The sequence below is a fragment of the Phoxinus phoxinus genome (assembly GCF_949152265.1).
Source record: "Phoxinus phoxinus genome assembly, chromosome: 13".
In the NCBI taxonomy this organism is placed as follows: domain Eukaryota; kingdom Metazoa; phylum Chordata; class Actinopteri; order Cypriniformes; family Leuciscidae; genus Phoxinus; species Phoxinus phoxinus.
This window is the reverse complement of record NC_136888.1, coordinates 19,247,984-19,271,160: the sequence shown is the minus strand read 5'-3', so window position 1 is coordinate 19,271,160 and position 23,177 is coordinate 19,247,984. Positions and strand designations below refer to the sequence as shown.

Here is a 23,177-nt window from a genome sequence, read left to right as displayed (position 1 = left end):
ATACCCAGAAAATAACACACTGGATTTTAATTTATGAATGCAGCATGAGACATGAAAGGCCTGAATACATTCTCTTATATGAATTCAAGGTGTGTAATGCATCCTTTTTTCTTTTTCTTTTTTGCACAAAAGAAAGCGTACACAATGTCTCTTATGGAATTTAAATAGCAATGCACGACTATAGTATCATATTACATTACTTGAGTAAATTTAGGGGACATCCTGTAACCTTCAAAAACAAACCTGTTTAAGAAAAGCTGTGGAATACTGGGAATTTAGGCTATATCAAATTAGTGAAATCTCAAACATGCATTATTTATAAAATATAAAACTACCAATATCCTACAGCAGATGTTTAAAAGTTTTTTAAATCGGGTTATTTATGTTGGGGTCTAAAATCCCTAAACCCATAAGGCTTGTGTATTGCCGTCCTCTAGTGGTCATTTTGACTTTTGAGATGATAGATAGATAGATAATAGATAGATAGATAGATAGATAGATAGATAGATAGATAGATAGATAGATAGATAGATAGATAGATAGATAGATAGATAGATAGATAGATAGATAGATAGATAGATAGATAGATAGATAGATAGATAGATAGATAGATAGATAGATAGATAGTAGGGCTGCGCAATATATCGAATTTATCGAAATATCGCAAATGTAGGCTATATATCGCAATATGCATATCGCAACAGCATGCAATGGGTCATGACCAAAATACAAACATTTTCTTAGCTTTAAGTATCAGGAAATATTTAATTCATACAGTGAAAACTAAGCAATGTTTTATTTTTATATTTTATGATTCAGTATCTTTTATTAAATAAACCTAATGTAGGATAACCTGAAGCCCTGAGGTTTACACTGATGTTAAAATAACACTTCTTATGCTACAGTAAAACACTGATGTTCACTTTCAGAAGTTATAAGGATGTTTTCTTGTCATAAAAAGAATGTGAAACACATGTATAGGTTATATCATTTAAAATATATTTCAATGATAATTTAAGTTTATTTTACACACTTTAAGCATTATCGTATCGCATATCGAATATCGCATCATTTAAGGAGTTAGGATGGATGGATAGATAGATAGATAGATAGATAGATAGATAGATAGATAGATAGATAGATAGATAGATAGATAGATAGATAGATAGAAAGAATGTGTGTCTGACCACAGTGTTTTCCTACTGTCCACCACAGTGACCCTCAGTAAAGGCTGTTATAATATATAAATTGTTATAATATTGTATTATTTTGATCTTTATCATTATTATCTAGGCTATTCCAAGCGCTGGTAATTTTGTATTATGTAGAATAAAGGGATTTTTAATTTGATATATAGATAGATATTTTTTTTTAATCGTTTATGCTTTTTACGCTGGCTCAAATAATATAAAAAATTCCGTGTGTTGAATGATGCATTGTAAATGTAGATTGTCCTGCAGTTACTCCAACTGTCCGGTGGGTGTCGCGTTAACTCCTGGAAATTCCACTTCCAACCTTTTGCTTGGGAGAGACACGCCGACACCACATTCAAAATGGCCTCTATCCGCGACTGCGCTGGACGTGGATCAAAATGTGCATAAACAACACCCAACCGTGGCTTTACTCTTCGTCCTTAACACGAAAAGCTTCGGAGGCGCAATGTCATGAATGTACTGGACTGGCAGAATCTGTGGGGTACATAAGATGAGAGCTAGTTTTGCAGACAGCCCAGCCGAACCGGGGCGCCGCCGCTGCAGCAGGGCTTCATCTGCCTTTCTGAACCACCGACACCTAACGTTACAGTGAGATGGAAAGAGTGGAGGATGCTGATGAGCCAGGACTCGCACCGTCCATCGATGTCAGCGACAACCGGGAGGAGTACAAAGCACGCGTTTGCGTTTCAAACCCCGAAAGAGCAGGGCAGGGCTCTGTTTACGGTTCGGCATACGCGAATCAGGGCAGTGCTGGACTGCCGACTATATCCTCGGTGGTGGTGGGGTGCATGGCCGGAGTATTAAACGGTTTCCCCGAAGAGCTGGAGCTGGGGGTGGATATGGTGTGTCCGGATGGAGAAGAGGGGGGAAACCTGTCCTGCCCGAATGAGCCCGAGTGCCTGGAAAAACCCGACAATGGTTATTTAAATTCCCAGCTGAGGTCTGCAGTGTCATTTATGGGTGAAAGCTCGCCGGATATGAAGATGCCTAATGGAGATGTTACCCATGAACACATGGATCACGGTCAGACTCCTTTAAGGTGTTTGGATTATGCACATGCAGAAGGGTTCAACAGGAAGGTGTCTGCTTTAGACAGAGGTGTGAAAGTGGGCAATGGGGGGTTGTTGATTGTGAACAGTTATGACACCCTGTCTCAAGTCCCTTTTGGTGGCCTTTCTGCTCCAGAAAGCCGTGTCTTTGTTCATCAAAGCGGCAGTGTCTCCTCCACTGGGAGGTCATGTGAAAGGATCAGTCGAGCCAGCACCGAAAGCTCGGAGGAGGCCCGGCCCTGTGACCCGGATCCTGCTGACACCCTGTCCGAGCTCAGTGCCAAGCTGTCCTTGTCTCCCCTGGCAGAAAACACCAGTGATTACACCGAGACAGACCCGAGCCCAGAGGAGGATTTCTGTGACACGGGCCCCCCGCTCAGGCCCCGGAACCTCCGGACTAACACCGGTCACACAGTCTCCCTCAGCTGTGATGCCACTCCTCTGAGCCCCGTGGATGATGGGTATTTTGGAGCAGAGGGTGGTGTGGACGAATGTCTCGGCTCTGGCGGCCGGCGGCGGAGTGCTCCAGACAGGGTGGCCGCTGACCCTGATCCCTCATCTGACCAGACACTTGGCACTAAGAGACTCGGCATTGCTGAGTTCTTGAGCAGGTAGACGGCAGTTGTGTGCAGACAAGTCTCTTGAGTTGCAGGTTTTTTTTCTTCTTCGTACAGCTGCTACATTTAGATGACAACAAACAGTGACGGCTTTCTATTTCCTTAAAGCTTTAAAAAACTCATCATATTAGTTATTGGTTGATTTTAGTGGGGGCTTGTATTTTTTTATTTTTTTTTATTAGTTGATATACAATATCGTAATTTTGTTGTTGGTAAGATTTGTTTTAAAGAGCTCTATTATGCTCACCAAGGCTACATTTATTTTATCACAATTATAGAAAAAACAGTAATGTGAAATTATTACAGTATGAAATAGCTGTTTTCTATTTTAATAATATATTTTTTTAATTTGTGATGGCAAAGCTAAATTTTCAGCATCATTACTCCAGTCTTCAGTGTCATCCATCAGAAATCATTCTAATATGCTGATTCAGTGCTCAAAAACATTTCTTATTATGATCAATGTTGAAAATAGTTGTGCTGATTAATATTTTTGTGTAAAGTAAACTATTATACATTTCAGGATTATTATTTGAGTTATTATTTGATAGTCAAGTAAAAAACAGTTTAGTTCTCAAAAGAACAGCATTTATTTGAAATGGAAAATCTTTTTGTATCATTCTAAATGTCATTAGGCTACTATTACTTTTTTAACATGCACTCTTGCTAAACAAAAGTAGCCAAATACTTTCTTTAAAAAAATGACCAAATAGGTTTTTAGAACAGCATTCTATTAATTGTTTGATATAGGATGTTTTCAGCTATTTTTAGATCTTAACTTTTTTTTAAATCACCTAGTGCAAATCTAGATGCAAATTTTGAGTGATAGCACTAGATTGTCAACAATGTACAATTGTGATGCTCACTTAAGCATTCCAGTATTGACTTTAATTTTGCTTGTTTGCTGAAACTATAGATTTTAGTTGTTCTGCATTCTATTTATATATTTATTTTAGCCAAAAATATTTAAAAAAGTGCTATTTATTGTTTATGACCCATAACAATAAAATTGTCAACTCAGCATTGATGCACCTTTACATAAATATTTTGTATGCTTTATTTGAAGCATCTGTGAGGAAGCTCTTTATTGTTTCAGATCAGAAGTCACACTGTTGCACGCATGATCAGGTAATGAGTGACAGGCTTTGACTACCACTCACCTGTGGCTACTCCCTTCATTGCTTCATCGCAGAAGGTCTGAGGTGTGCTGTTATACTTTGAACACAATTTCTTGTTTTATTTTTCAGATGTTTAATCGAGAGAAGACGCTTTGCTTTATCAAAGTCAAATCCAATTTAAAATGACATTTTCTCATCTTAGTCTCGCATGGATTCAAAACACTGCATCAGAACCGAATCGCATGACGTCAGCCTGCATATCTGACTTGCATCTGCTCCATTTCCATTATGTTTAGGTTGAAACTTAAGTGCCTTCGAGTCATCTTCCCAGGAGCTTTGGTCTCTACAAAGAACTCCATAGACTTTGCCTTAACTCTGGAAAAAATACACTCACCCACACACACACTGAGGAATTTTAATGTCAGCTTTTATAAGTTGTGCTTCATGGTGTTCTGCTGCCTTGACCTGGTTTCTGGTCACACTGTGTCTTCAGTTCCCTATTTTGCAGGAACAAACTTCTCCTTTCCCACTGTACCCTACCATATCATCCTTTGTCACACTTTCTCTCTTTGTCCGTCTCCCTCACTATTGTGTCTGTCATCACATCCGTCCCTCTCAGGACAGTATTGACCTGCCTCAGCGGCCTTATTATGTAATTAAAACAGCATTAGATTGATTGTCCCATCAGAAAGCGTGCACATAGATTTAATGAGCTCATCTCCACAGCAGGGCCTGCTCATATCTGTGTTTGTGTAAAGGGCATCTGTGACTGTGACTCAAGGCTTTTACAGGATGCTGGTGCTGCTACACCATGAGTGCATTGAAATCCCCTGTATTAAGCGCATTAAAACCTGAGACCTGCTCTGCTGAGTTGTTTAAGATCTTAATTCCCTATAGCCATAGTCTGAACTTAATGAGTTTGAATATGAATGGTTGTCATATTTTGGCCTCTTTATATCACAGACTGTGAAGACTTAACTCTTTGGGGATCTTATGACAAACTTATGTGGCGTACGTTTCGAATATTCACTATTTTGGTCCCTCTTCCTTTTGGTCTGTCTTCAAAGGAGTTTGTTTTCCTGGAAGCCCAAGGAGTCAAGGGCCTCAGCATCCCAAAGTGCTCCAGGATGGAAGCTGTTTGGGAAAATTCCACTGCGGGACAACCCTCCGAAAGACTCTAGAACCATCCAGGAGGTAAGAGAGGCGGTTTAAAGGAATGGCATTTTCAAAAATGAGAATTCTTTCTTCATTTACTTATCCTCAGGTTATTTTACACACAATCCTTCAGAAATCATTCTAATATCTTGATTTTTAAAAAGTGTTTCTTTGAATATATATAAAATTAATAGATAATGTCATAATTTTCAGTTTTTGGTGGACTCTTCCTTGAACAGTTTATAACCCAATAAACAGCACTTCAGTTTCTGTGACTAAAAATGCTGAAGTTAATCTTATTTGTGCAGAGAAAAGGTAGCAAGGGACAGTAGTATTAGCAGAAGACAGAGAGGCAGAGAGAAGGCAAAAGAGGAAAGAGGAGGAAGTGAAACCTTGAAAGATTCTATGAAAGTGTCTATGAAATAAAGGAGGATTGAAATTGCTGCTGGAAACTGTGTTATTTTGTGGGTCTGCCAGGAGAGACAACTGTGTGTGCGGCAGGCCTGCGCTTTGTGTGTGTGTGTGTGTGTGTGTGTGTGTGTGCAGCTGTCTTTACTCTTCCCCTTCAGTAAGCGATGACTGAGCCGGTGTTGTTCAACTCTTGATTTGCGCTCAATTCACCCTCTGCCCTCTGCAGGTGTCTCTCTGTATTCCAGTGAGAGAGATCTCTGATTAAACTCACACACTGAGCCTTGTCTCTTGTGTGATCTTCCATATCCTGTCTTTTATTTCAGATCCTTCTTTCCTTAAATGTATGTTAGTACTTTTAAACATTTTATGTTAATAGAATTGTGTATGGTTGTTATAGCCTTTAACTTTTTAAAATCAAGGTCATGTAATGTCTTCCAACATTCCACCGCCATGGCCACATAAAGCTAGTAATATTTCACACATGGCTTCATTCCAGCATTTATACAAGTTAACCGAACTACAATTGGCCTCTGTGTATTTAATACCTCAAATATTCAATTATGTGTTGTGTCATGTATACTCGGACAGTAGCTTGACTTTGACAAAACCTACGGTAACTCGATAATAACTATGTAAATGTGTTATTTCTCTGGCTGACCTTGTATCAGAGTCATGCTGGTCAGCTGTTGCCTATTTATGTTTGAGTCAGAAAACTGTCACACACTGACTCATAAATGTTTCAGTTATATGGGTTTAACATTAAGGCCATTGCCTTTGGGCCCTTTACTCACAGCATGTGGGAATCTCATGACGGAATTCTTTTCCCCTTCACGTCTCCTCCGGATACATGTGGCAGCTGAGAAATTGTAGACACAGATCTCCTGTAATCTCATAATGACTGCTCTTCTTTCCTTTTTTTTTTTTTAAAGGAGTATGAGTCCAGGGCAGGACCCGCCACAGGACTACCCCCTCAGCCAATGAGACGCAAGAATCTGGAGTTTGAGCCTTTGTCCACCACCGCTCTCATTTTGGAAGACAGACCTGCGTAAGTTTGAAACCAACTACAGCTCCCATAATGCATTCCTTCAAGTGATTCAAGCTTCCATTTAATCAAATATTTACCTAAATTCCCTGGCCACTGATGTTGAAACACAAGCTGTCACACCAAATGTGTGCATATACGCCTGAAGAGCAGGTTTCGAAAAGTTTGTATGTATACTGTAGAAGAAAAGTATGTGCTGTGTGTATTTGTTAATTATTAAAGATTGGCTTTCTATATAGTTACTTAGTGTGAGACTCAGTTAGCCATAACTAGGCAGATTTCACACTGGAGTAAGAATTGTTTTATCTGGTTTGAACTTGGGAGCTTGTGAAATGAAATTAGCTGGAATGTTGTTATTTTGCATTCCAGATAACATACTCAATGAGCGGAAATAATTCTCTGAAGCAAAGATGTAAGAATTAAGAATTAACAATTGAAAAGTGCTCATCACTATTCTGAATATTAAGAAAATGTGTCCCTCTCAATGTGTAAGGCACTGTCCTTGTACAAAGAACTTCATCCACAGAGTGAATTCAGTCCTCTGAGCGACCATACACTTTCCTCATAAACCATGTCTGTTTTGGTCTAAAAATCATTCCTTTGACTTGAGGATTTGCCCTAAATTTAAAACCCCCAAACAACTGACATATTGGAGTTATACCAGTGAAAACAAGAACACATCCTCTCTGAAATCTTGAAAGTGTCCCAACTATTTATAACAGATGGTCAGTTTTTATGTGTAAAGCAGATATTGTCCCTAATTGTCTCCTGTTTTTAGCTTCATGCAGCAGATCTGGTTTTGTAATTATGTTGGTACTGAAGCGTGTGATTTTTATTTTATTTATTTTTTGTTAAAAAAATACTTTCATATATAACAGCAGCATTTGTCCTAAAAAATGGTAGACGGGAAGTGTTTGCAAAAACTCATTATTACAAATCATACTTTTTTTAATTCCACTTGGTGATGGTAGTGGCATAGAAATGACACACTTTGCACAGCTGTAATAATAGGAAGATGTATAAATGTAAGATAAAAAATGTATCAACTACTTGGTTTCCACAAAAATATTAAGCAGCACAACTGTCTTCAACATTAATAATAATAAATGTTCCTTGAGCACCAAATCAGCATATTAGAATGATTTCTGAAGGATATGTCTATGCAGCTTCAAGGACTACTTGTATTTTTTAGAAACCTGCCAGCTAAATCTGAAGAGGAATCTCAGAGACACCGGCAGGAATACAGTGAGATGGTTGCAGGGGCCAAGAGAAGGGGTGAGTGACGTGTGTGTCTTTGTGCAGATGCTCATTGGAGTGTGTTTGCACTGGTAATGACGTTTGACTGTTGGCCATGTGCACTTTAGCAATTCACACTCACACAGCTGCCCCTCTCACACAAACAACACAAATTGTTGTTGTATTTATGTTGCTACTATTCTCAGGCAGACTAACACTTTCTCTTTTACTTAGAGATGAAAGAGGCACAGAAGAAAAAACGACAAATGAAGGACCGATACCGACAGGAGGAGAACATTGCTAATGCCATGGTGATCTGGAACACAGAAGTCCTGCCGAACTGGGAAAGCATGTAAGTCGCTTATCAATGTCCAGCAAGTGGATTTATTTATGTCTTTTAATGCCTTGTAATGATGTGCTCTATTGCCATGGCGAAGGCGTAACACGCGGCGTGTACGTGACCTCTGGTGGCAGGGCGTCCCGCCTAGCGTCCGCGGGAAAGTCTGGAGCCTCGCCATCGGGAATGAGCTCAACATCACCCCAGGTAACTATGGCAACTGATGCACTCCTCACATTTGGTTGGTCTTGATCATCTGTGGCCTTCTGGCTCTGCGTAACATCAATCTGACACAAACAAACACAGATTGTGTCCAGATGAGCTGTGTTGAAAAGGAAGCAGCTGCTGCTTTTGTCATATCAATTGTGTTTGTGTGTTTTAGAACTGTATGAGATCTTCCTGTCCAGAGCCAAAGAGAAGTGGCGGAGCTTCAATGAGACGAGTTCAGTTAATGAAAATGAAGGTCTGTGTTTGTTGACACTATCAAGTCAAGTCACCTTTAATGATTCAATGATGCAAACAGAATTTCATTCGGTTGTAAATCAGCTCTGAAAAGACATTAGTAAACAGTCATTATTCAGTTGAAATCAGTTCAGTGTTGATTCAGTTTGGTTCAATAACTATTGAATAAGTTAGTTCAGTTCATCTATTAAGCAGCTCTGCAGAAAACAGTGATGTCATCATCTTTCTCAGTTCAGTTATCATCCGATAGTGTCAGTGCAGTCAAGTCAATAACATTGACGAATATTAAAACACTGTGATGGTGATTATTTTTTCCCTTCACTAACCTGTCTACAAACTAAAATACATCAATGAAAGACATAAACAATCTTATACTTCAAAGTGGAGCCAGATTGAGGTGAATAAGAGTGTTTTGTTCACATTGCCATTGTTCCATTAACAATTTCTTGAATTGCATCACATGAAATCTTAAAATAGATAAGAACATGACTGCTGTGACTTGGGACTGGACGATACAATGAATATTTACAACAACATATTCAAGATCATGTTTCTGTCACCTAAGTGAATGCTGTGAAGATTTTGATATGCCTTTTTTTGGCCTGTGAGTCATTCAAAAAGATTTGTATCCATTCTTTGCAAGTATGACAGCAATAAGACAAAGATAATTTATATATTATAATTTATTTATTTCATAAGAATTGGTGACATTCAAACTGTTCAGTACTTTAGTCAACCAATCAAAACTCTAATTCAATTATTCATTTGCATCATCATTCAAAATTCTAGTTTTCGTCATCTGCATTTTTGTGTATTCAAATGTTTTAATAAAAAAATAAACATTAAAAAAGGTTCAAAAGTTAGATTTTTTTTTTTTTTTTTTAAAGAAAGTAACAGTTTAATCATCAAGGATGCATCCAACTGATCAAAAGAGACAGTAAGGACATTTATTGTGATACAAAAGATTTCCATTTCAAATAAATGCTGTTCTTTCTATTCATCAAAGAATCCTGAAAAAAAGTGTAATGGTTTCCCCAAACATATTAAGCAGCACAACTGTTTTCAACATTGATAATATTAAGAAATGTTTCTTGAGCACCAAATAAGCATATTAGAATAATTTCTGAAGGATTACACTGAAGACCATCATAGGAAAATAATAATTTTAAAATACATTAAAATAGAAAACCGTTCTTTTAAATTGTATTTTACAATATTACCCTTTCTTATCAAATACTATAAATGCAGGCATGGTGAGTATAAAAAACGTTTTAGTGCATGTAGCTAAATATTGCTTGTATTGATGTTTTGTAGCTAAATATTACTTATCCACTGGCTATTTAGTTTCTCTGATTGGGGAAAAAACATTTATTCATTACGTTTGAATTTAGTCTAAAGCGGAAAATAACATCCTTTAAGCCGTTTCAGAGCAAATCCATAAAGATTGAATTTTGTTCAAAAGCTGAAAAATATTGATTTTGAGCTCTGTCAACCAGCCCTAGTCTGATGACTTCATCTGATTTTAATTAATTAGATTGTGGCGTGTCGCTGGCAGACAGAGAATCCAGTCTGGATTTAATCAAGCTTGATATTTCCAGAACTTTTCCCTCTCTCTACATTTTCCAGAAGGTAAGAACACGTGTCTAGGCTCGGCATTGTTTATTGGGGTTTTGTCTGTTTTTATTTTGTTTCCCTTTTGACTTATTTGTGGCTTTCTCTTCATCAGGGTGGACCATATCATGATATATTGCACAGTCTGTTGGGGGCATACACCTGTTATAGACCTGATGTAGGCTATGTAAGTAGGTCATTTCAACCATCCTAGTTCAGGGATGTCCTTCATGGAGAGCTTGACGTGTATGTGGCATGTTTCAGGTTCAGGGGATGTCTTTCATTGCTGCTGTTCTCATTCTGAATTTGGAGGAAGCCGATGCCTTCATTGCCTTTGCCAACCTCCTTAACAAACCATGCCAGATGGCCTTCTTCAGAGTGGACCATGACCTGGTACATACATGCACTCTTCACTCTTCGTCTTCATCGAACTTTATTTGTGGTAGATTTGCTACAGCACCTACATTTGCTCTTAAAATAGTGGGAGCGTTTTGTCTGCGTTTGCAGTCAGCATTTATTCCGACCATCTGTTGACCCATTTATAGAGATTTCATTTGCCAGACAAACTCTTGAGTAGAAGCTCTGAGCCAAGAACTCCCAAAAGTCGTAATCTGCTGACGAACATTCCTTTTATCTTACTCACTCACCGCTGTGCTTTTAATCATGCTTGTTTAAGTTGGAGTCGGCTTTGTACTGAATTGATACTTTGTTTTCTTCCCAAGATGCTGAAGTATTTTGCAGCGTTTGAGGTGTTTTTTGAAGAGAACCTTCCCAAACTATTCCAGCACTTTCAGAACAACAGCTTGACGCCTGACTTTTACCTCATAGACTGGTAAATCTGCTTTTAAAATCTCTCTCCCTGCTGTTCGTGTTCGTTCCTCTCTGTGTTTCTTTTCTTTGTTTTGAAATCAGAGAGGGGAGAGAGATTGAGGAATGTTTTCCTGCAGTAACTCTTTATCGCCCCCTTAGGGCTGCTTTTATGTTCTCTCATATGAGGGGAAATTAATTCATATTTCCTCATCCAAAGGAAGCACTAGTCAAGTTTAGGGTGGCGGAGTCTATTTAATAGGGTTGGGAACTAAGAACCAGAAACAAATAACGCAACCAGCAATCGTCATTCTTAAACGATTAACTCTTTTTTCTAAACAAATGATTATTTTTAGCACACCTTACAAATGTTGCACTAAAACATGTAGTCACAGATACACATTGTGAGATTTGTCTGTAGTATTTTATTTAAAAAGTGCATGATTGAATTATGTTACCAATTTATTTTGTTTGCTTAGTATTGTTGTGTAATACTGTTACACAGCCATTCAAATGTTGTTGTTTTTATTTAAATACATTTCTAATGTCTGAAATACGGCTGCTTTGCCATCAGGAATCAATTGTCATTTTGAAATTGTAATATTTCACAAAATTACTGTATTTACTGTATATATTTTTTCTATGTAAAAATTTCAACCCCAAACTTATGAACGGTAGAGTAGTTAAGGCCAATTATTTCATTACATTTATGTTGCCTCTGTAAAACATTAATTTAAAGGCCAATGCTAAAATAATTGTCAATGGAAACTCTTAGGAACTCCAATTGTTAAATTCCTTACGATTACCATCTGCAAAGATCCCGACAAACTGATCTGACTTTGCCCCACTCCTGCAAGAAGAATTCTCTCTTACCATTTTTATCTCTGTCATGCTCTCAGGATCTTCACTCTGTACAGTAAGTCATTGCCGCTGGACGTGGCATGTCGCGTTTGGGATGTGTTTTGCCGAGATGGAGAGGAGGCGTTATTCCGGACTGGTCTGGGAATTCTGAGGCTGTACCAGGATGTTCTACTGCAGATGGATTTCATCCATAGTGCACAGTTCCTTTCTCGGCTGCCTGAAAACACTCCTGCACACACACTCTTCTCCTGCATCGCAAACACACAGATGATCAGTAACAACCGCCGGTGGAACCAGGTGAGAAAAACACGCAACGGTGGAAATTACATTTTGAACCTTTTTGGAATCTTTTGTCTTGACAAGTCTAATTTCACAGCTAGCATTTTATGTGTCCTAAATGCGCACAATTTATTAATATTTCCACGATTTTTGGATCATTTAAAAAGTAAAAAGTGATATTTACTGTGATTTTCCTTTTCGTGCGCACTTTGTTTACACTGTATTCTATTTTAACTTTGTTAGGGAAAATTTTAATTAAATTCCCCCTATTATGCTTTTTTGGATATGTCCTTTCATGTAGTGCGTAATATTGCTGTTTGTGAATGTAAGAGGTCTGCAAAGTTTCAAAAATCATAGTGCATGCCAAATAAAAGTTATTGTCTCCTAAAAGAGAGTATCAATTCTGAACTGCCTGAAATGAGTCATCAGTAACTCCAGCCTTACTTCCTTTTTGAACCTACATAGGTTTGTAACATATTTGCATATTGTCAGCCTATAGTCTTCATTGGCTGCCTGCGATCAACAACGTCTACTTTGACCTGCCCTCAAACAATGTAGTTTTAACTGAGACTGGAAGAGACTTTGTTTTGTGTGGTTTTTGCTCTGTGAAATCAAATCCACTTTGCACGAACTTCCAAAGGATAAAGACTCTGGCTTGAATGGAATATGCTAAAACCGTTGCCAACACTGTGTATAAAGCCTCTGGAGCTAAAATTCAGATATAGCAATTGGCATTTCCGACAAGCGCTGTAAGCGGCTGACCAATCCGACTGGGACTAAGCACTCGGAAAGACGTGGTTTACTTTATCAAACCATTTCAGACAATAGAAAAGAAAAGGTGATGCTCCAATGTATATTATGAGAAAATTAAAGTGTTTTTTTGTCCTTGGATGCATGTTAACCTATTGTAGGAGACCTCCAAAAGCCAAAACTAAATTAGGAACCTTTAAAAAAGGTTAATAGTGGCATTTTAATTAAGATTTCATGAGGGGCAATGACCGTGTCCATGTCATTTTTAATGTGATTTTCTTACAACAAAAAGAAATAAAAATGAATGAAAGAGGGCTTTCCTCACTTTCTTTCTCCTGCAGGTTTTCTCCGCTCTGATGAAAGATGGACTCAAAGAAGCTGAAAAAAGCAGCAACAGCCCTGCCTTAAGAAGCTAACAGCTGACTCTCTCGCAGAGGAAGTGATGATGTTTCTGAGACTCGTCGGAGATGGCGGTCATCACTCTGCACTTTGACCTCTGCAGTGTGCCTGATGAGGACCCGAATGTCTGAGGGACAGCTCAGGCTCAGCCCCGATGTGCTGACTGTCCTGTTCGAAGAATCTCATAATGGACCTGTGTCCTGTTGAAGGGAACATGTCTTCACTTGCGCTTGTGAGCGTGTTTGTGCATATGTTTGTGTAAGAATGAGCCTGAGAATAAGAGAAATGTGAGTCAGGTGACCATATAATGTGCCAACTTTGTCAATGTTACTTTTGTAATGATGTGACTATAAGAAAACAAACTAATCAGAAGTGTTTACACACACACACACACACACACACACACACACACACACACACACACACACACACACACACACACGCGTCAGCGCCACATTATTTGAACACTCCCTTTCTAAGTGAAGTAAACCAGCAGTGAAACACACAACATAAACCTGCAGCAGCCTTTTATTAGCTCATACCAAATCTGTCATTAATGTTTGTTAGGCTGTTTCTCTCGGTTTCTCTGAATTCAGCCCGTTCGCTAACATATTTGCCTCTGACAGCAGGCATTGAGCCATTGAACTCTGAACATCCTCAGTATGTCCCAAAAACACAGACCTCTACAGATAAAAGCAGTATCTACAGGTGCTGTCATATATTAGCACTCCAGATTTGATGCTTCAATTATAAAAAATAATCAGCTAGTCATTTAAATAAAATGTTTTTGCACACTTATATAACACATGTACACACACTAACCAACCAGCAGCAAACAAGAGATCAGCTTTCAACGTCTGCACCTTCTACTACACTCCAAATGAATGAATGGACCTTGACATTTACGCATTGTTTTTTCCTTTCAGTTATTTAATGTCTTTTTTGTTTGTTTTTAATTTAAGAATCATTTCTCGCTTTTTTTGTTTTTTAAATCTTCCTCACTGTTGTACAGTTTTCTTACATAACAGTTAATATACATTTTCTGGTGTGAGGGCTCTTGTGTAGATGTGGACAAATCGCAGTATTGGAGACCTGCTGTCTTCCTGTCTTCATTTTTTTTTCTTTTTAACATTTAGAGCATATTATAAAATGTGATGTTACATAGAAGTTTACTAGAAGGTGCAAATCAACACGTGGGGTCATGTATTTGAGGAGTGCCATTTGCAAATCATTGGAACATGTATTTTAAAATTTGCTACTTGATGAGAGCTTTATGGTTCATTGTCTCCAAAATCCTTGTTTTTAAAACATTAAATTTAACGAAATACCTGCTAAAGAAAAGGTGAATTCTCCTGTTAGCTTTGTACAGAATTCCGATGTGTTTTGCAATGTAAATGTGCTAGACAGAGATGTTTTTATCTTTTGCAGTCTCGCCTACAACAGTGTTCTAAAAGTGTGGTGCTCAAGTTAAAAGACGTTCAACTTCAAAAACAAAAACGCCTCTTGAAACACTTTTTACCCCCCTCTAAACAAAAACGTTGTGTGTGAATGGCCTATTAAAAAGGATTAAACGATTTATCTTTCTTTTCAAACAGCAGCTATACTTCTATAAATGCATACCTATGACCAAAATTGATCTTCATTTGTCAGGAGTGTCTCTGAAAAAATGTGCTTGACAAATGCATTTTTTTGTTCCTTATTCCTTTTATAAAGATACCCTTTAATTAAGATTACAGCTGTGAACCATTAACTATTTGCTGTTACTGGTAAGTGGCATTAGTTAAAGGGGATGTTTTATTTTAAAGAATAATTTATAGAACAAAAGATGATGGTGTAGTCTTCATTATTTTGGACACTTTTTTTTCCAGAAATGCTTACAGTATCTCACAAAAGTGAGTACACCTCACATTTCAGCAAACATTTTAGTATATCTTCTCAAGGGACAATACTATAGTAATTAAACTTGGATAGATTTTAGAGTAGTCAATGTGCTTCTTGTATAGCAGTGTATATTTACTGTACTCTGAAAATAACTCAACATACAGCCATTGTCAAAATAGCTGGCAACAAATGTGAGTACAACTAAGTGAACATGTCCAAACTGTGTCAAAACATTGATAGCACTGCCATAATCCTCCTGGCCATGGAGTTCACCAGAGCTGCACAGGGACCCTCTTCCACTCCTCCATAATGACATCTCTGAGCTGCTGGATGTTAGACACATGGCGCCCCTCCACCTTCCGCTTGACTCGAGGATCACCACAGGTGCTCAATAGGGTTCAGGTCTGGAGACATACTTGACCACTCCTTCACCTTCAGCTTCCTCAGCAAGGCAGTTGTCATCTTGGCGGTGTGTTTGGGGTTGTTATGCCGTTTGGCCCAGTTTGAAGGGAGGGCATCATGTTCTGCTTAAGAATGTCACTGTACATGTTAGAATCCATGTTAGCCTCAATGAAGCGCAGCTCCCCAGTACCAGCAGCACTCATGCAGTCCCAGACCATGATGCTGCCACCACCATGCACGACTGTAGGCAAAACACACTTTTCTTGGTACTGCTCCGTGCTCACCAGGGCGTCACCACACATTCTGGACACTATCTGAGCCAAACATGTTTATTTTAGTCTCATCAGGCCACAGGACATGGTTCCAGTAATTCATGTTCTTGGAGAGGTTGCTTTCAGCAAACTGTTTGCAGGCTTTCTTGTGAGCCAGCTTCAGAAGAGGCTTCCTTCTGGGACGATGGCAATGCAAACCGACTTGTTGCAGTGTGCCGCGTATGGTCTGAGCACTGACAAGCTGACCTTCCGCTTCTGCAACATCTAAAGCAATGCTGGCAGCACTCGTGCATGTTTTTTAAGTCAGCTTCTGCGCCTGACGCACAGCACGAGGACTCAACCTCTTTGATTGACCCTTGTGAGGCCTGTTCCGAGTGGAAACCATCTTGGAAAACCTCTGCATGACCCTGGCCTGTACTATAACTCAGTTTCAGGGTGTTAATCTTCTTATAGCCTAGGTCAGTATGAGAGAATTGTACTCAAAGCACAAATCTTAACTGTTCTAATACAAGATACACAAATTTGTATGGTCCTATCAAGCAGAAAAAAACATGAACATGATGAATAGGACATGTGATTTTGCATGGTTAAATGACATACAGTTATCATCACTTAGGGTGTACTCACTTTTGTTGCCAGCTGGGTTTTTTTTTCTAGAGGACAGTAAAAATATACTGCTATACAAACAGCACATTGACTACTCTAACATATATGCAAGTTTAATTTCTTTAGTATTGTCCCTTGAGAAGATATACTAAAATGTTTTCTGAAATGTGAGGGGTTTAATTTTTGTCAGCTTTGAGTTCACTATCAAATAGTTGGTCTTAAAGCCATAAGCAAAATGACAAAAATGACCAACATTTTTCCGACAAGGAAACACTGACCAACCTCTAACCCAAAAAATATTGTTTTATTTTTCAATCAAGAACCATGTGTGAATTCAGAGCATGACTGTTGTCGGGTGTTTGGTTTGTGGAACACTGTTAACAGGACAATGACAAATGGAACAAACCCCAGGTTGGGCTGGACATAATACCAGAATATCTAAACAATTAAACATTTCTGGCCTTAGTTTTAATTTGGCTGTTGACATTTAAATGTAACAGTACTGAAAGCACATGTACTGTATGTAATGCGGGAGGAGTTTCATCTACAGAAAGCATTAACATATTGAAAATCACTTTTAGGTGCTCTAAGGCCTTCAACCACAGAAGACTCATCAGGAAAGCTGATTGAAATGTACTACAACAACCAAGGCCCAAAAGCTCAAACATACAGCTGATGCTCTTAGAACAAGACCCTAAGCTTTAATGTGAATTTTTATCAGCTTCTGCTTTTTTCTTGTCCTTCTTCTTCTTCTTTTCTTTTTTCTTCAATTTCTTCTCCTTCTTCTTTCTCTTCTTCTCACTCTTTGTTGATTCTACATCATCGTCTGCATCGTCAATTTTTTCCTTTTCCTTTTCTGTTTTCTCTTTGGATTTGTCTTTACTCTCATCCTTACTGCCTTTGTCCTCAGGCTCGTTTTTAAGTTTGATGTCTGTAGGATGAGGGCTTCTTTCGTTTCTGTTGCGCTTTCTGTCAGGACTGCGTTCCCTGTGTTCGTGGTGAACCCGTGAGGATGTCGCTCTACTGGAAGGGCTCTCCCGTCTGTGAGAAGATGCGTGATGCTGTTCTCCGTGTCTCTTAGCATCCCTGTGCTGCTCCTGTGAACTTGTCTGCAAAAATGAAAGAGAGCTGATGTTTCTTTCCCCACAATTCAATGTTCTGCATTACAGATTTAATCTGAGCTAGTAATCCATGGTAAATGGCATTTATAATGTCACCTTGTTTTTGTCACTGCGGCTGTGACTTGCTACATGCCTTTCTGCGCTGTTCATATCCCCGAAGAACTCCTCACAGCGCTGGCAGAAGAAACCCATCACTGGGATCAAATCACCACTCCCTACAATAAAGATTCATGTTGTATTTGAACCAAATTGTTCAAAAAGAACAATTGTGCATAAATAAATACTTGTACTGAACAAAAAGAAAAAAACATCCTTAAATGGTTCAAATAACAATGGTTCAAAACAATACTATAATAAGGTTCATGGTTGAAGTAAACACATAGTTGTATTTAACTATAAAAAAGCGATTATCTTCTAATAAATAAAATTAACAGTTATATAAAAATATGAAATGCTCATGGTTTAATACCATGATATCTCATATCTTACTGTACAAAAATAAAATGGTATTCTACTGAACATAGAAGATATTTTGAGTATTTTGGGTAACCAGACAGTTGACCGTAGCCATTGACTTCCATAGTAGGAAAATAAATAGTCAATGGCAACAGTCAACTGTCTGGTTACCCACATTATTCAAAATATATTTTGTTCAGCCAACAAAATGAGGGTGAGTAAATGATGACAGAATTTTCATTTTAGGGTGAACTGCCCCTTTAAAAGTTGTGTGGATCATGAGAATGATTTAATACCTTCCTGTTTCATCAGACCCTCCAGTTCCTTCACCAGGTACTCTTTCCTTTTCTTTTGAATCTGTTTCTCTCGTCTCTCTCGCTCCTTCTCACCCATCTTCTAAAACAGTCACAGGAGTTCACAGTTAAGACTCTTGGGAGCTTGACATAATACTGGGGTGATAGTGGTAATAAAGACCTCTACCTTCTCCTCACGCTTGGATTCGTGAGTAGAATGGCTGCTTCCAGAGCGATTACTCCTACTGTCATCTGTTTTGGATGCTGAAAAAAAGATACTAAAAGTTGAATGCATTACAAGCCCAGGTTTGCTGTGAAAACTTCTAGGTCTGTTTATCTTTTTTTGAGATGGCTGACAGAACACAACTGCTATGATGCAATGCAACCACTTAAAATATACTTGCAACAACTTCCTGACACAATCCTGCAACTTAAAAGATGAGTTAATTCAATTCCAACCAATTGTAGCAGATTCTACTCCAACTTTGTTTTATAGATAAATTCAGCTTTATGCAAACTTTAAAGTTTTCAAAAGAACTCTATTGAGAAGATTTTTTACAGTTTGATTACATTCTGCTGACATGAATTGAATATTCAGTATGATGTCATCATTATATTTAATTTGCAGAGTTTCACTATGGATAAAAATATCAACTAAACGAATCAAATTCATAATGCAAAACATGCTGGCTCTGACCTCTGGACAGTGCTTGCAGCGCCTCCAGGGCTGGTTTGAGCAACGGGAACGAGGCGGCCGCTCCTTGTCCTTCATTTTTCTCCTTTAGTCTGGCAGCCATTTTACAGATGTCAGTCATGGCTGGATTCAGGCCGATGGTCCTCAGGAGGTTTTTCACCTTCTCACATTCCTCTGGAGTGACTTTCATCGTGCCCAAACCAGCGGGCTGCACGCTAGCAGGCATGCCGTGTGCATTGGGTTCCTGGAAATTGTGAGTCTGCTGTTCTTTACCGAGATGAATAACCGGGGACCTCGCGGATCTTGTCTGGGCCAACGGGACAGTCACAGCTTGAGGTTTGGATCTCTCCTCTTGCTCTCCATACAGGAATCTCTCTTCATCTTCAACACTCTGGAATGAAGGCTTGGATTCAGGCAGCTGGTTGGGGGTGTTCCAGGATAAGATATTGGAAACGCTGCTGCGGTCTCCGCCAGCCCTCTCGTGAGGAAGCAGGGCACCATAACAGAGTTCAGCAGAAGTTTCAGGTTCAAACCTCGGCTCTGGGTTCTGGAAGCCTCCAACTGCAGACTGATTTCCCAGAAACATTCCCCTTGTGTCATCAGCACTCTGTTTAGAACGGAAGGGAAGAGAATTCACATTACTACTGGTGCAAATTATGAATTTTAAATGGTCTGGAAATGTTGGCAAGGTAGAAATTAATTTGATTAATTTATCATTTTAGACAATGATTATTCAAGTCTTTATGAATTGCATTTTCATTATATTTTTAACGCTACTTTTACAACTTTTGTTTTTATAACTGGTGATTCCCCAGAGGTTTGTAATTTAATGATCTATGGTACATTTTTCTCGTTCACGACACATCTGGAGCTATATTTCTCTGCACGTGCTTGACGTGACTTGCGTATGATACTATAAAGCTCTAAAATATAAATCATTATTATAGGTCTCTCATTAATAATTTATTTTTTTAATAAACTAACTTCAACAAAAATATTAACATCATGTCAATGACCTATATACCAAAAATAGAACTAACACTTAAAACATAACAGAATAGAGGTGCGCACCTGGTCTCTAAGGAGGGCATTCTTGACTATAGGCAGGTGTTTCTCTAGATCTTTGTTCTGTAGGATCTGTCTTAGTCCATGAAATAGATCAGGCATGGCGCTGGCACCATGGCTCACTCCGCTGCTGGTGCTGCTAGAGCTGTGATTGCCTTCTGCGGTCCCTCTGTGAGACTGTTTGGTCTGACTGGGGCTCAGACGTGACTGACTCTTGCTGCTGGTTACGCTCTTCCCGTGGCTGCGACTGCGGCTCCTCGCACGACTTTTGGCCCTAGGGCGGCTTTTGGCTCGACTGCGACTACGGCTGCGTGTTCTGCTCCGAGCCCGACTCTTTGCGCGACTCCGAGCTCGACTACGAGCCCGGCTCCTTCCACGACTCCTGCTGCGACTGCGTGGACGGCTCTTCCCTCTGCTCCGACTTCGCGCTCGGCTGGGATGCTTGTCAGCAGTGCGATCGCTGGTGTCACTTTTATCTACTGTCAGCTCAATCCGGTCACTTGCCTGCAGGATTCGGAGAAACTCCTCTGCCTTTTTCCTTCATTGTAACACATTGAAATTGATGTATAGGTAATCAAAAGTTTATATGTACACACATACACATTAAACTAAATTTTTTTGAATAATGTGCAAAAGTTTACTTATTTCAGAAATTCAACTTAAAAGGTGAAACTATATAGACTCATTACATGCAAAGTGCGATATTTCAAGCTTTTATTTGTTATAATTTTGATGATTATGGCTTACAGCTATGAAAACCTTTTCACAATATTCAAATTTTGAATTTGGGATTTTCATAAGCTGTAAGCCATAATCATCCAAATTATAACAAATAAAGGCTTGAAATATCTCACTTTGCATTTAATGAGTCTATATAATATATTAGCTTCACTTTGAATTACTGAAATAAATTAGCTTTTGCACGATATTCTAATTTTTCGAGTTTCACCTGTATTACTGTTCAAAAGTTTGGGGTCAATAAGATTTTTACTCAGCAAGGACCAAACCAATGAACACACACACACACACACACACACACACACACACACACACACACACACACACACACACACACACACACACACCCTAATCTAGTTTAATCTAGGGTTAGGGTTAATAAACCTGCCATTTGTACTACCACGATTGGTTGGCTCCTTGATGAATGCTTTGTTCTTATTTAAGTTGCATTGGATAAAGCGTCTGCTAAATGCACAAATGTAAATAACATGTTTCTTGAGAAGCAATTCAACGTTTTAGAATGATTTCTGAAGGATCATGTGACACTGAAGACTGGAGTAATGAAGCTGAAAACTCACCTTTGCATCACAGGAATAAATTACATTTTAAAATAGATAGTTTTAAAATTGTAATAATATTTCACATATTAACATATTACTATTTTAGCCAATAAATGCATGTTTGGTGAGCATAAGAGACTTCTTTCAAAAATATTTTAAAGATATTACAGACTCCAATCTTTTGAACGCTGTGTATGTGTGTGTATGTTTGTATGTATATATATATATATATATATATATATATATATATATATTATACACTGCCCGGCCAAAAAAAAGTTGCTGTTTGGATTTAAATAGGCAAATGCTTAAGAGTATCTGATTGTATCAGTATTGCAGTGATTATTATGTTTCTAGCATGTTATATGTATGCCAACAGTTCTTCTAATCCAATGACAATGACAAGATTCATCAGGGCAGGCTTAAATTGTAAAAAATTGTTGTAAACACACAAACAACTCTAAATCTCTTAGTTTAGTTTCTCATACCTGACTTCTTGGTTTTGCTCATCTAGACTTTGTGTTGACCAGCTTTGTGAAGACTGACCAAGCTGATGCTGATTTGAAGGTGTGAGCTGAGAGCTGATGATCGTGGATCCAGTCTGGTCAGCAGTGCGGCTGGCGAAAGGTCGGTTCTGCAGGAGGGAGACAGCAATGAAAAGACTATAGAGATATCACAACATACTGACAAATAAAAAAACATGTCAATAAAGATATGAAATATTCATATAATATCCAGTAAAAAAAAAAAAAATCCATCATATAGGCTAAACCTAGAAGGAATTTAACGAATTAAAGTGTATGCCAAATGTTTGCAGGTCACCAATCAATCAAGCAAATTAGTGACGTTGTAAATGCATGCTTAAAGTAGTTTTAAATTAACTATAGCATGTAATACTGCAGGACATTGCATGTCTGCTCTACCCAGAAAGCATTCAAAAAGAAAATGCATCACTTGCATGAAATCCAAAGATATTTAATACTGTTCATTTAAATAACTATTCCATCAGATGGACCTAGACACATGCGGTGACAAGAAAATAATGCTGATTGGTTTAATAACTAGCAATAAAAACACGCACCTCGTAGAATGATTCTCTGTTGTAGTTTTCATTCCCTGTTCCGTACGGGCGTCCCGGAGGAGGACCCGGCTGTGGAGTGCAGTATTGAGGCCCCGGAGGAACCCCAAAAGGAGGACAGAACGGCGGAGGTCTAAATGATGCAGCGGGGTGTCCGAAACTTGGCGGAGGTACCGGTGCTCGATGGTAGTCTGGGTTCGACGGGCCTCGGTACATTTTCGTGCTTGGATATCTGATCAAATCATGTACAACGATTTTTTTCCCCCATTCACTCTTGAGGTCCTGTGTGTCTACGTGAATCTGAGCGCAGTCACAGCGCCGCCTGCAGGACTGGAACCACAGCGCAGATCACAAAAGTGTCTCTGTTCCAAATGCCTGTTCAAAAACTCTTTCACTTACGTTATTTCAAAGACTTTAAAAAGTAAAAACATTTTTTTAATGCACAGTAAATAAAATGCTAAATTAATTAAAGAATTTAAATTAAAGTTTTTTTTTTGTTTTTTTTTTATTCAAAGCTTTTAGAACATAATAGGCCACACACTTTTCTCCATGTACATTTATGTATATGAATTAAAATTATTACATTAAATGAGTGATTCATTTTAGAATTAAATTAATAATAATTTGAATTGGATTGCATCTGTGAAGCCAACAAGTATTTAA

The 23,177-nt window shown here is 38.5% G+C and overlaps 2 protein-coding genes across 3 annotated transcripts; one reads left to right on the top strand and one right to left on the bottom strand.

Moving 5' to 3' along the window:
* Positions 1–1,468: 1,468 nt before the first annotated feature.
* tbc1d12a (TBC1 domain family, member 12a) lies at positions 1,469–15,260 on the top strand. Its single transcript, XM_079633227.1, has 13 exons — positions 1,469–2,874; positions 5,066–5,192; positions 6,494–6,609; positions 7,799–7,881; positions 8,077–8,194; positions 8,280–8,386; positions 8,562–8,642; positions 10,176–10,270; positions 10,368–10,439; positions 10,517–10,645; positions 10,975–11,084; positions 11,959–12,217; positions 13,291–15,260. The coding sequence occupies exons 1-13, from the start codon at positions 1,808–1,810 to the stop codon at positions 13,363–13,365; spliced, it is 2,439 nt and encodes an 812-aa protein (XP_079489353.1). The 5' UTR covers positions 1,469–1,807; the 3' UTR covers positions 13,366–15,260.
* A 1,534-nt stretch (positions 15,261–16,794) lies between these two features.
* LOC307009248 (uncharacterized protein) lies at positions 16,795–22,901 on the bottom strand. 2 transcript variants are annotated; one of them, XM_079632879.1, is made up of 8 exons: positions 22,518–22,901; positions 21,925–22,070; positions 20,145–20,676; positions 19,077–19,680; positions 18,567–18,643; positions 18,383–18,482; positions 17,727–17,845; positions 16,795–17,618 (listed from the first exon to the last, which is right to left on the bottom strand). In XM_079632879.1, the coding sequence occupies exons 1-8, from the start codon at positions 22,728–22,730 to the stop codon at positions 17,211–17,213; spliced, it is 2,199 nt and encodes a 732-aa protein (XP_079489005.1). In that variant the 5' UTR covers positions 22,731–22,901; the 3' UTR covers positions 16,795–17,210. The 2 variants fall into 2 exon arrangements, with proteins under 2 accessions (XP_079489005.1, XP_079489006.1); XM_079632880.1 differs by having other exon boundaries at positions 18,383–18,479; positions 22,518–22,840.
* Between the last annotated feature and the right edge of the window lie 276 nt (positions 22,902–23,177).